General features: G+C 43.8%; 1 protein-coding gene across 1 annotated transcript; it reads right to left on the reverse strand.

Annotated features, from left to right (window-relative positions):
- Positions 1 to 1,222: 1,222 nt before the first annotated feature.
- mkks (MKKS centrosomal shuttling protein) lies at positions 1,223 to 12,035 on the reverse strand. The gene is made up of 4 exons (XM_084321075.1): positions 10,965 to 12,035; positions 9,425 to 9,606; positions 5,946 to 6,056; positions 1,223 to 2,541 (listed from the first exon to the last, which is right to left on the reverse strand). Exons 1-4 carry the CDS (start codon positions 11,950 to 11,952, stop codon positions 2,128 to 2,130), a joined length of 1,695 nt encoding a protein of 564 aa, XP_084177201.1. The 5' UTR covers positions 11,953 to 12,035; the 3' UTR covers positions 1,223 to 2,127.
- Between the last annotated feature and the right edge of the window lie 2,145 nt (positions 12,036 to 14,180).

Here is a 14,180-nt window from a genome sequence, read left to right on the forward strand (position 1 = left end):
GACGTGCAAAAGATCAGGTAAATTAAAATCTCCACCCTCCGTTCATAACCTGATTTCATACACTGTTTTGTTTTGTAACTTTACCATGTACAATGTCATGTTATTTTACCTGGCAACTAAAGCTTAACTTTTCTCTTCTGTTCTGTTCAGAGATTCCCTCACTACTCTCTGTGGAGAATGGATATCTCAGCAGCAGCAGCCGCCGGGCAAGAAACGGCGAACTCAGATGGGCCCAGATGAACTGCAGAGGATAGCTACAGTGAGATAGAATGTATGGTGTTGGGTCTTTTATAAAATAATGTTTTTAATTATTTTATATTGCCAATAATTCTGGAGTTGACTGTATATTGATATTGGTAAATGGTGCATTTATACAATTTGTTCCTCACATTTCATCATTCACACCGATGGCAGATTGATATTGTAATTTGTAATGTTGACTTGTGTCTTCTTGTTGACGACAGGAGATGATGAGCCTGTTACTTACACAAGTCAACCTTACAAATTACAATAGTACTAGTCCAACTACCCCAAAACACTCCACCCCCCTTCACGGGAACATATCTTTTGTCTTCTTGTTGACGACAGGAGATGATGAGCCTGTTACTTGCACAAGTCAACCTTACAAATTACAATATCAATAGTCCACATAGACCTGTGTTTATCAAGTGTACCTGACTGTCTACATTGATTTGATCCAGGAGGATTCTCCCACACTTGTATTCATCTCCATATTGTATTAAACCAGTGTATTAATTTTTTAGGTTTGTGACACTATCTTGGGCCATGCAAAAGAGAGGTTCTCCTTCACCAAGCACCTGATCAGGTGTTAGGGGTGGGAAAGCTGATGGATGGGTCCTGGGCGTTGTGGACAGCGACCCCTACAGTTCGGTCGGGGCGCCTGCACAGCGAGGGTAGGATCTGGAGGGAGGTAGTGTGACCTTCCACACGTTACACTCTCCCGGTGAGAATCTGCGCTGCCAGGCTGGCTTCCGGCTGGCTGCACATGCGTCGGAGGAAAGCATGTGACAGTCTCCGGCCTCCCGGACAAACAGTAGGGGGGAGTGCGCAACAAACAACTAACAGTGGGATGGGAGAAAAATCGGAAAAAGGAGGGTTAAAAAAAAAAAAAAAAAAAAAAAAAAAAAAAACAGGCTAGCATTATGTATGATTAGCAACAACACTGATTTTGATGGATTTTCTGTTTTTTTGTAATGTCAGATTGAAAAAAAATTACTAAATTGTCCTCTTCAAAAACGCCATAAAGATATTACTATATGTTGAAATAATTTACCACTTTTTCTTTCATAAATCTTTTATTCAACTTCAGCCCTGATCATAACACCACATATTCATTTTATAATTCTAACCCTTTAAATGCCAGTGTGTGATGGCATATATTTGCAATATATCAAATGCAAAGTAGATTTTTCTGGGGGGGATTATTACAGGCTAGCATGTGTCAATGAGTAGCAACAACAACACTGATTTTGATGGATTTTCAGTTTTTTGTAAGGGTCCCGCCTCCACCAATCACATGCGGCTCCCTTTGTGTGTGTGAGCAAGAGAGAGAGAGAGAGATAGTTCTCCAACTTGTGTGAGTTGCAGTTATCTCCTGGTTGTTCCCCACCTAGGTTATCTAACTATTGCACCGCTGCAACTAGAAACACTGGCCTGGCCTGCTTCTAAGTTCAGTGGCCTGGCTGCATAAAAAAAGATATATATATTTACTTTTTTTGGAAATGTCTTTTTTATAATTTTTTTTAAATCATCTGGCGACCCCCCCTTTGGGAACCACTGCTGTAGACCACATGCCACCCTCCTCCTACATGTGGAGTCGCCAGCCGCTTCTCTTCACCTGACAGAGGAGTTTCACTGGGAGACCGTAACGCATGCAGAGGTTCACGCCATCTCCCCCAGATCCCCTCCCTGCTGAACAGGCGCCCCGACCGACCAGTAGGAGTCGCTGTTGGCAATAACCAGGAGGACTCGTACCAGGCTTCCCACCTGCGAACACTGACAATTGTGTTCGTAAGGACAACTGACCAAGCCGGAGGTACCGCCGAGACCTGGATTTGAACCCAGGGTCTCTGCGGTGGTAGGAGGGTGCTACCCAGCCGCCCCGAGCTAGTTCACATCTTGAATCACATATCTAACATCCAGCACGAGATTAGCCGTTTCCACGGCGACCTGCAGAGCGTTGAGCTTGGCTGTGAAGGAGTCTAGGACCAGCGGGTGCAAAGTGGCGCAGCGGGACAGCGGGGCGGGAGAGAACTCTGGGTACAGAGTGTTCAGGAAGGTCCAGCCGTGAGCGGGCCGGCCCTCCACTAGCCCACAGCGGCAGGGACCCGGCCTGGGCTCCTCGTCCGCGGGGACCGTGCGGTGGTGGCCGTGAGTCAGGTCCAGGAGTGAGTCTCCTCCGTGGTGCTCCAGGCCGCGGGCCACAGCCTGCAGGGAGAGGCAGAACACCTCCACGGCACGCAGGTAGTCTGTCGGGGAGCAGCCCAGAGCGGCAGCCTCCTCTGGGGCTCCAGCCACACCCTGGGAGGAACACAGAGCATCAGCTGGGAGGAACACAGATCATCAGCTGGGAGGAACACAGAGCATCAGCAGGGAGGACAGGGAGGAACACAGAGCATCAGCTGGGAGGAACACAGATCATCAGCTGGGAGGAACACAAAGCATCAGCAGGGAGGAAAGGGAGGAACACAGAGCATCAGCTGGAAGGAACACATAGCATCAGCTGGGAGGAACACAGAGCATCAGCTGGGTTGAAGGAAAATTAATTTAATAATTCATACATGTTATTACTATAGTCTAAAACACTATAGAATATTAGTGAAAACTCAACCATATTAAAAAACCTTGTGTATACAATTTACTCGTACTCATATATATTCAGATTCCATTTATTTATTGCCTATATTTATTGTAATGTATATTATAACCGATGGGGCATACAGAACTGGGATGAACATAATGAACATATTTTGTATATACAATCAAAACTTCATACTCGTTCATACTTCACTGTTCATTCTTTTTGCACATTTGTTTTTGCACTTTTTGCACATCAATTGCACACTCAGCCCTGGTAACCATTCCATCCCACTGTATTGTTATTTTTATTCAAATTAGTGTTTATACTCTACCACATCGTGCACAATTGTACAGCCCTGGCCTATTTTATAATTATATTCTATTCTATTGTGCTTCTAATTTAATTTAGTTTATATTTCCATTTTATTTTATTCTACCTTTTATTTTATTCTACCGTAATGTCGCACCAAACCAAATCAAATTCCTTGCATGTGTAAACTCCTTGGCAATAAAGACCTTTCTGATTCTGAATTAATAATTCATACATTACTATAGTCTAAGAGATTAGTGAAAACTCATAAACTTTTACTCATAGTATATATTCAGATAGATAACTTTTTTAAATGTGTATTTATTGCCTATATTTATTGTAATGTATATTATAACCGATGGGGCATACAGACCCTCATCTGCACCTTTGTTTACACCGTTTATTTTTATATTCAGATTTAAATTGTATTGCCTATATTTATGTCTTTCTTCTAGTACCCTGCCAATACCTGTACCCCCCCCCCCCCCCTGCTATGATGCCCAAATTTCTCCAAGGGGATCAATAAAAGGTGTATTTTATCTTAAAGGAACATGCCAACATTTAGCCTAGGCATTGTCCAACCAACACCTCTCCCGAAGGCTAACCGGTCATGTCCGCTTCCATTCATTGTGCTAAGCTAGGCTAACATGCAGCCAGATAGTTTTCTACTGAATGCACAGAGAGGAAACTGGCATCTATTTTCTTGTCTCTGTCTGGAGAAGACGTTAAGCTAATTTCCCAAAATGTTGGCATGTTCTTTTAAAGTGTGAAGATGCTCCATAGACTACTTTGGAGAGACGGTATAGCTGACATCGAAAGCACCCATATATACAGTATATTTTCTGTTTCAGAACTGAGAACACCCCTAATCAGAGTTGTTGAGGAGTAGTTCATGTTCTCTTAGTTTCATGAGAATAGCGCCACCATGAGGCCAGATGACTCAGAACTTCACAGGCCTCCTTGATATTGTAAGACAAACATTTGATAAATTTGGTGGAGATCGGACAGTGCGTTCACAAGTAACAAGTAATTTCCTGTTTACCATGCAAAAAAAAATTTGAAGAGCCATGTGAACAGGCTAGGGGGAGCAGGGGAAAAAAGGCTTTTCCAGTAATTCAAGATGGCAGAAATTCCAATAAGGCAAACTAAAGGTCCTCATGGCAAGGTTGTTATGCATGAGTAGCCGCATCTCTGGAAACCAGCTTCATGACTGCATGACTAATGAATCAGGAGATACACCCCCCCTTTTCTCATTATTGGAACTCTTTCCAGCGTTAGCAGCTAATGTTAGTTAGGGTTTTTAGCGCAACATGAGCATACAGGTATGGCAAGGATGTAAAGCATGTTAGACACATTGGACCCATTGCTCCTCAGGGCTGAAGAGCTATCATAGCTTGTAAAATTGAAGGTGGGGGCTCAGCCCCTCCCTTACAGCTGGAGTTGAAGTGAAACACAGAAGTTATAAAATGCGAGCGAAGCGCGCACTGTCGAGTCCTGGCTCTAGGCAGAATCACGAATAGTGGTTTAAGATTATATTATTTATATTTTGAACATGATTCATTGCGCACTAGTTAGATTACACGTTGCGCATGTTATGACTTCTCGCACCTTGTTGCCCATATGCACATGTCCAGATATAATTATGTTAATTATATTGATTTGTTATATTGTTTACACTGCTTTTTACTACTTGTACCTCGCCTCCCCCATGCTGCTATGATGCCTGAATTTACCCAAGGGAATCAATTAGGGCTGTCCCCGACTAAGGATTTGGATAGTCGACTTTGATTGACCGAAATTAGCCGATAGTCGACTATTAGTCGACTATGAAAAAAAATAAAAATAAAGTATAATTATACTTTTTTTTATCATTCCATTTGGGCTGTGGGGGTGCTTAATGTCTGAAGGAGTCAACGGAAGGCTTCTTGTCCTCTGCAAAAGCATGCAATTGGTCCACTGATGGATACATCTTGATATTTGTCTAGTCTAGTGTGTGAGATGAGTGAAATCCTCTTTCAGTGCCTCTGTGCCTGTTTTCTTAGGCAGTTAGCCTCTGGTTTATAAAGCCCTAAATGGTAAGACCCCTGCTTACCTAGCAGACCTCCTCACCCCCTATACCAACGCCAGGGCCCTCAGATCGGCTGATAAGGGTATCCTAACCACCCGTAGGTCTAACTTCAAGTCTATGGGGGGACGTGCTTTTGCGGTCGCAGCCCCTGACCTCTGGAACAGCATCCCCATGTCCATTAAATCTGCCCCCTCCACCGAGTCTTTTAAATCAAAACTCAAAACCCACCTATATCGCCTGGCCTTCCCTGACTCACTTTGACTCTTGCCGTACTTGACGTGTTGTTCTGTTTTTCCTTTGTCTATCCGTTGATTTTATTAAATTTTTCTGTTTATTTTATACTTTTCTTTGTACTTAGCTTAGCTATGTGAAGCACTTTGGTTGACAAGCGTCATGTTTAAACGTGCTATACAAATAAATTTGATTGATTGATTGGTATGCGTGCCATTAGCGTTAACCACACTTCTATGCCTCTTTTCTTTTGGAAAGAATGTTAAATATATATTTTTTTTTATTAAAAAATATATTATAATATACGGTATATATATTTTTTGCATTCGACTAAGAGGTTGGCAGTCGACTACAGCTCCTTTCGATCGATTAGTCGACTATTCGACTAATAGGGGTCAGCCCTAGAATCAATAAAGGAATATCTTATCTTATCTTAAATACCGACCATACGTGGAAAATCAATAAGAATAGTTTCTGTGCTGCCAATTTGCTGAAGACTTCAGAGTGTGAACTGACCTTGTTCCTGATGTAAGCAGCCAGGTGCGTTTCAGAGCAGCCTCCTCCGAGGAGGGCAGAGGGCTCCTTCAGGGTCAGCCTCAGCACATGCGCTGTCTTCTGGCAAACCAGCTGAAACAGACACACCGGGAATACAAGATGAATGTAGCCCAGAGGTGACCTGTGAAGCTTGGACTTGAGGGTAGAGAGAAGGCAGGCTGGGGTAGATCTGAGGGACAGAGAGGGTTGGTAGGTGGAGAGAAGGTGATATATGGAGGGGGCAGTTGGTGAAGGGCTTTGTAGGTGAAGACCAGGATGTTGTAGTTGATCTGGTGGGAGACAGGAAGCCACTGGAGGGCTTTTAGGATTGGGGTGATGTGGCGCCAGGATCTGGTTTCTGGAAGTCTTTCAGGACTGGGGTGATGTGGTGCCAGGATCTGGTTTCTGGAGGTCTTTCAGGACTGGGGTGATGTGGTGCCAGGATCTGGTTTCTGGAGGTTCTTTCAGGATTTGGTGTGAGTTAGAAGTCAGACAGATGTGTTCTGGACCAGTTGGAGTCTATTGATGGAGCAGCACTGATGCCGTAGAGGAGTGAGCTGGCAGTGACAGAGGAGATGAAGGCGTAGATCAATGTTTCCGCAGCAGGCAGAGAGAGAGGGTAGACGGATATGAGGGTGGGGTCAAGGATCGTGCCATGGTTGTGTGCCTGGGTGGGCCATGGGTCTTCAGACCCCAGGACAGGCAGGGGAACTCTGGGTGGGAAGAAGCAGGGAAATGATGCTCTCCCCTCCGACAACAGCTACCATCCAGATGTCCCAGACCACAGCTTCTTAAAGGAAGAATCTGTAATGTCATCAAACAGCAACCTCTAGGCAAAAAATGACATGGTACTGTACTTTGTTTACAGTTTTTGTTTTGATGTCTGTGGATTGGATTTTGGTTGAGTATAGAGAGGTCTGGGGAGATTCTAGGGATGCACCGAATGGGAAATTCTTGGCCGAAACCGATACCGAAAATAGAAAACAGTTGGCCGAAAACAGAATGCCGAAAAGGCCGAAAATGATTCATAGAATAGAATTTTTTTTACCAATGTTGTGGAACATTATGATTATGGAAAAATATATGATTATGGCTAAACTTAACTTAAATAATAAATAATCACTATTATGGGTCCATAAAACATTTATTCAGCACTTCATGCATACAGTACATTAATTCCATCTTTTCTCTGGCTGCCGCAGCGGACATCTGTGCTCTACTGAGCGCACCTTTCTAGTCCCCAGATGAATGTGCTCTCTTGACTTTGGCACAGTAGACGCGCGACAGAATGTGAGAAACACAATCCCCCCCCCCCCACTCTCGCTCTGAATAATATGCATATTAGATCACTCAGTGATTAACCGCGACGGGCATATAGTAAATAAGGATATAAAAGCATGTTAAAGACACATTTATTGGACGCGTTGCGCGCAGAGTTTACATAGAAACAGCGCGACTCCCGACAGCGCGACATCAGCACAACAACACACGTTAGGTTACAGGTTGTTTCCGTTTCGATGATATATTTTCGGTGAAAAAACTCTTTCGGCCGAAAGCCGAAAGGCAATTTTTTGCCATTTTCGGCCGAAAACTTTCGGTGGCCGAAATTCCGGTGCATCCCTAGGAGATTCATATTATAATAAGTCACTAAACTCCAACCCACATGTCAGACCAAAACAAAAGGGTAAAGTGCAATACCAAGTGGGGCTCTTTTGCTTAGAGGCCACTATTTGACAGCATTACACCTTTATACATTTAACAGTGACATTATGTATCTTTTGTACATAAATCGTACATAAATGTATGTTTTTTATACAATTTCCTTGAATTTGTGAAACATGCGTGTTGTGTTTTTTTGCAAAGAAACTAGTCTAAATCCTTAATTGTTTATCTTCCAGCTCCTCTTTCTTCCCTTGTATTGAACGTGTTTTTGGTGGATGTAGCAACAGACCAATAATAATTATTATTTCCTTCCCGGCCTGGCTGCCCCACAGCCAAGAGTAAAACACCTTTACAAATTGAGCAGTACACTAGGTAAGCACTTCCTGGCTGCCTCACAGCCAAGAGTAAAACACCTTTACAAACTGGGCAGTACACTAGGTAAGCACTTCCTGGCTGCCTCACAGCCAAGAGTAAAACACCTTTACAAACTGGGCAGTACACTAGGTAAGCACTTCCTGGCTGCCCCACAGCCAAGAGTAAAACACCTTTACAAACTGGGCAGTACACTAGGTAAGCAGTGTTCCAGACTCCAAAAAGCACAGCATATTCATTCATCTACACTAATGCATTACTTGTGTCCCCCTTGTGACATCACAGAAGGGCAATAATCTCAAGCAGCTTGTTCATCTGAAGTCCTCAAACTCTGGCCAAATGGCGAGGAGGTCAAGAACCAAAGCGGGTCATGGGCCATATGGGTCACTCCCATGCTAGACACACAAGAAGCTCTGCTCTAGACCAGAACATTTTGCCCTTGACTGCTCCACTGGTGCTACTCAATGGCCAACAGTCCAGACTGTGGTTGTACTGGGCAGCTCCCAGTGGTCAACAGTCCAGACTGTGATTGTACTGGGCAGCTCCCAAGTCAGAGTGTGTGTAACTGTGTGTGAGTGTGTAGCTGAAGCTCCATGCTCTCAGCAAGCCATCCCTGGGATGAACAAAGAAAAACATGACCTCACCCGTTACATTTGGCTCCTATTAAAATGAGATCTGTTGTCTGTATGGGTGGAACTATTTCAATACAGTGTATAGACATTTCAAACTTGACAATTCTCCTTCTCTCATTCTTTTCTGAGCCAAACCAAGCTGTGTAATATAAATAATCTATCATAAGAGCTCTGTGGTATGAATACATTTTAATGCATAAAGAAAGAATCGAAAATGGTAACAAATGGTGATCTCAAATTCTAAATTCGTATATAGAAAAGATGTTTGTATTGTTACATTCCTAGCTGTCTAATGGGAAAGCAGCAACACGTTAAACACTCACTTTTTTCACATGCACCTAATTTTTGCATGCATTGCACTCATTTTGTACTTCAGTCTGCATATTGTATGTTTTGTATAGTGTTTGGTCTTTATTTGTTTTACTTTTCTTACTGTATGAAGCACAATCCTAGGAGGCTCATACAGAACCAAGCATTTCACTGTAATGTACATGTACCTTATATGTGTAATGGATGTGCGAGGCGCAGTCATGATGGACTTCAGATGTTGTGAAGTGACTGGGGCAAGTAGCGGTACTATAGGTTAAACTCACTCTCACCCTTAAAAGACACAGACACGTTGCAAAGCAGTGAATTCACCTCTTGGTATAGTGGTCTGTGCTGTCGATCCGTGGTGCGGCAGACCACGGGTTCGAAACTCCCTCGGGCATCGAAGTTTAAGGTGACGATATGACTACCGTTAGATATGTGACAAATAAAACAAAACTTGAAACGTCTTCCCGTAGGGTAGCTTACCTTCAACTCACTCAGCATGGTCTCGTTCCTGTGGCAGAGGACCAGGGTGCAGACCACCGTCTCCCCGGCAGGCTGGAGATGCAGCATCTCTTTGGATCCAAAGCTCTTCACACTGAGGCTCTTCACCTGCCCGTAGGCCTCGGGGGGGACGGAGGTGTGCAACGTGGCCACAGGCTGAGCTCCTGACAGGTGAAGGAGAATCAACATTCATGTCAAATGCAGGAATCAGAATCAGAAAGGTCTTTATTGCCAAGTATACTTTTCACATACAAGGAATTTGCTTTGGACGTTACGGGTGCGACATTAGCGGACAGACATTAACAGACAGATAATGCAATAAAGTGGTGGAGTAAAATAAAATGATATATGAACTAAGTTAAGCACAATATAATAATATATTTATAAAATTTATATATTGAATAAAATTACATGGGATATAAACTAAATTAAATATAGCACAATAGATATAGTACAATTATAAGTAAAAATAAAATAGGAATAGGCCAGGGTTGTGCAACTGGGCAGATGTGGTCAATTATACAATTATGTCACTAGTTAGAATGAAGTAACAATACAGTGGGCAAGTATATAGTCCAGTAGGGTGTGTTAATGTAACGCAGTGGGGGGGTGTCAGTGAGGGTGAATGTTTGTGTAGTTCTTCCTTCCAATAGACCACTGCACTTCCGCGTTATGCGGAAGCTCATGGAGGAGAGAGCGGGGGGGAGAAAATGAATGAATGTGGATGAGAGCCTTGACATTAAGTGGTTGTTGCTACGGCTGTGGGGGTGCTGCAGACATGACTTTTATACGCCCGAGTCTCCTGAACACGGAGAGACCAGTCCCAAGTCGATCGGCACTTTCTCGGCCGAGCTAGTCACTTTTTCGCACCTACTCCTGAACTACGCATGCGCAGATTGATTAACCTAGACTCCGTGGGCAATCTGCAGATACAGGAGTAGGTGCGAAAAAGTTACTATAGCTTGGCCGCGAAAGTGCCGATCGACATGGGACTGGTCTCTCCGTGTTCAGGAGACTCTGTATAGAAATCTATTGGATCATGTCTCCAGCACCACCACAGCCTTAGCTACAACCACTTAATGGCAAGGCTCTCATCCACATTCATTCATTTTCTCCCCCCGCTCTCTCCCATGATTTCAGAATACCGGAAGTGTTGCAGTGGTCTGTAATAATCATCGGCAGCCGCTGGTGAAAGATCCAGTAATAAGATAGTGGAGTCAGATTATCATGTTTTTGTTGATATATTATTAGTTTATGTATAATGTATGTGGGTATGTAGTATGTACTGTATGAATGTCTGTGTTGGTATACTGTATATATTCATGTAGGCATATGAATGATGAATGTGTGTCTCTAGTCTATATGTGTGTAGGTATATATGAACGCGTGTCTGTATGCATGTAGTTACATGAATGTGTGTGTCTGTAATAGTGTGTGTGTTTTATGTGGACCCCAGGAAGAGTAGTTTTTGCTTTGGTAACAACTAATGTGGATCCAAATAAACAACAACAACAACAACAACCTGTCAGCTGAGTGATTGGCTCCATGAGAGAGATCCCTAGTCTCTCTACCACCACTATGCCATGGTGTCTCAGGTGATGCTGCAGGACTGGGTGGATGACCTTCTGGCACGCGAAGACCTTAACCTCATCCTTCACCGCCTGCTCCCCGAGCTCCAAGAGCCGGTCCAGGACCTGGGCCTCCGTGTCTGCAGCATCCTGGTGCACCTCCAGACGCCCCTCGCCCAGATCAGGAAGATCCCCCGAGAGAGACACGCTGAACAGCACCAGTCGCAGCGGGCCAGCCCTGAGGTTCTCCACATCGAGGGGGTGAAGGACATCTGGCCTTTCAACCAGAAGACCAGGAAAAACGGCAGAGTCGAGTACAGGATGTCCCTCAACGGGCACCATCACCGTTCTACCAAGACTGACTTCACCTGGACAGTCACAGGGAACGGTGAGCAGGAAAGCCTGCACTGCCAGCACGCTGACATGCCGTACTTCTTTCTTCGTCAACATACAGGCCGGTTTGCTGGAGATAACACTACGAGCTAACGTGATCAGATTGTGGCTACTGCTGAAGTCGATCTTCACCTTACAGCCGCAGTCATCTCGCTGGAGGTACCTGGTGCACATCCCCAGTAGCTGCGTGTGCACAGCAATGGCCACACTGGGCCTGAGGCCAGACTGCTTCACTTGACCGATGAGTGCCAAACAAAGATTGGCAGCGAACAAGCCACAGTCGCTGAAACGAGAGACGTGGTTGAGGACAGAGGTTGTGATGAGCTTGAGAAGAGGCTGTGGCGATGAGACAGCTTGGAGGAGGACAGAGGAGGACGAGGTGGTCACAACATGGCCTCCTATGTTGTTGTGGACATGCTTCAGACTGCCACTCGGTCCAAAACAAGAGCTGAGAAGCTGCCTCAGAACATTTAACTTCTGACTGATGTCAGGGTTGTCCAGGGGTAAATCCGTGCACACAGATGGCGATTTCTTGGACAGTCGAGACATGGTTCAAACTCTCTGCAGCCTTACATTAGCAGAACGCTTCTTCACATGGACCTACAGAACAGGTTCTGAAAGTGACTAATCATTTGAATTTACTGGGAGGGAGGCTCATACAATGATATAGCATACAATATAACGTTAGCATAGTTAGCTTGCTTGCTGACGAACTAGTCGTGAGATATATCGTTATGACTTTACAAAAGTATTACCAGAAAGGAAGAGGCGAAGCCATTCATTCTCACCGTTAATTTCCTATATACAGCCTCTTCTTCATTTCAACAGCACGTTATGTTGTTGAGAGCAACCGATTTGCAGACGCCGGTGATCTTGCCTGATCTTAATCAAATAAAATATTTTTTAAATGTTTACTTTAATTTTACATTTGAACACTGGAAATACACGTGGCTTCGATTAAAGGGTTGATTGATTCAATGTTAAGATTTACATCCCAACGAAGTAATAATTTCGAGATTGAAACAGGCTTCTTCGAGTGCAAGTGGTTTGTTTCCATGGTAGCCGTAGGAGCGTCAGGGTCCTACGGGAAGAGATCCGCGTTATTGACCAAGTAACGTCATAATCTCGCGGGTGGTGTTAATTCACGCGAGAGATGTAACTAAAACTAAACTTGAAACTAATGGCGGTAGGAGGCTATTTTCTTATACATAGATCCAAGGCAACTACTAGTACTAGTACTGCTACTAAGTTACTACTACTACTATTATTATTATTATTATTATTATTATTCGTCTCGTCACATTGTTTGATATGATTTGACTAGCTGATAGTAACGTTATTGGTCCACGCTGCCTAAACAACTGTATCATAATGCCAGGGAGAGTAGCCTAAACTGTTAACGTTATCATAACTATTCCATATGGAAATCTTTAGGTACAGATATTGAAGACCCTTTTCAACATAGATATGATCTGTTTAGGTCTCTAGATGACGTGTGAGGTTATGAATTTACCGGACGGATTCTTGAAAATCAATGTGATCACTTTTATCAACTTATTCTCGTCCGCATTGTTAGTCTGTACAGTAGTCTAGAGCTCATTGTCAATACGACATTGATGAAATGAATGAAAACTGTATTTAACAGATTGCAGAATGGGTACAATACAGTACGGCTCAATACACACAATTGTTAAGGGGATGCAGACCAGAGAATTGATTGATTGATTGAAAACTTTATTAACAGATTGCAGAATGGGTACAGTACAGTACAGCTCAATACATACAATTGTTAAGGGGATGCAGACCAGAGAAAGACTTTCGTCTTGTTTACATCAGGGTCCCCCATTTTCAATTCATCGTAACATATATGACATACATGATGACATACAGATAGACAGTACTGCTACATCTATATATTTATGACATACCAGATTTGTAAATACAGTACTGTTTGTGATACAAAAAGAGTCCAGAAAAAAAGTATATACATTTGACATAGAAACTGTACATTGGATTGGGTAGGTGGGGGGGGGGGGGGGGGGGGGGGGGACTGTACATTGGAGGTGGTTGGGTGGGGGGGGGGGGGGGGGGGGGTAGGTTGGGTAGGAGGGGTGGGTGGGGGACACTGTACAACTGTACAAACAAAACTGTACATTGGAATATTGACAAGACCATACTTGGTAATTTACTGTACATTGGAGGGGGTTGTGTTAGGACATTTACAGGGGCCAGTTTCGAATTGCAGTCTCCCGTAGGTGTTTTTTGAGAGTGTTTTTGAAAGTGGGTAGTGATTCACATTCCTTTACAGCTTTGGGTAGGGCGTTCCACATTGATGTGGCATAATTGCGAAACGTGTTTAGTCCCTTGTTTGAGCCGAATCTGGGTTTAACATGATTTGTGGAGCTCCCTCTGGTGTTGTGATCGTGGTATTCACTGACCTTTGGGAAGTATTTTGACATGTACATGGGTACCTTGGTCGTGTAGTGTATCTTAAAGACCAGGCCCATTGCAAGTTGCTGTACTCTGTCGTCTACTCTAAGCCATCCTAAGTTGTCAAAGTGGGCAGGGGTGAGGTGGGTTCTAGGAGTAAGGTCAAGCAGTAGTCTGACCAGTTTGTTTTGAGATGTTTGTAATTTTGTTTTTAGCGCCTTTGAGGTGCTTTGGTACCATGAGGTGCAAGCATAGTCGTAGTACCCTTGAATGAGTGCTCCTGCCAGAGTCTTCAGGGTATTCTTGTTTACCAGTGAGGAGATCCGGTACAAGAATCGAGTTCGTTG

The sequence above is a fragment of the Notolepis coatsorum genome (assembly GCF_963971535.1).
Source record: "Notolepis coatsorum genome assembly, chromosome: 9".
Classification (NCBI taxonomy): Eukaryota; Metazoa; Chordata; class Actinopteri; order Aulopiformes; family Paralepididae; genus Notolepis; species Notolepis coatsorum.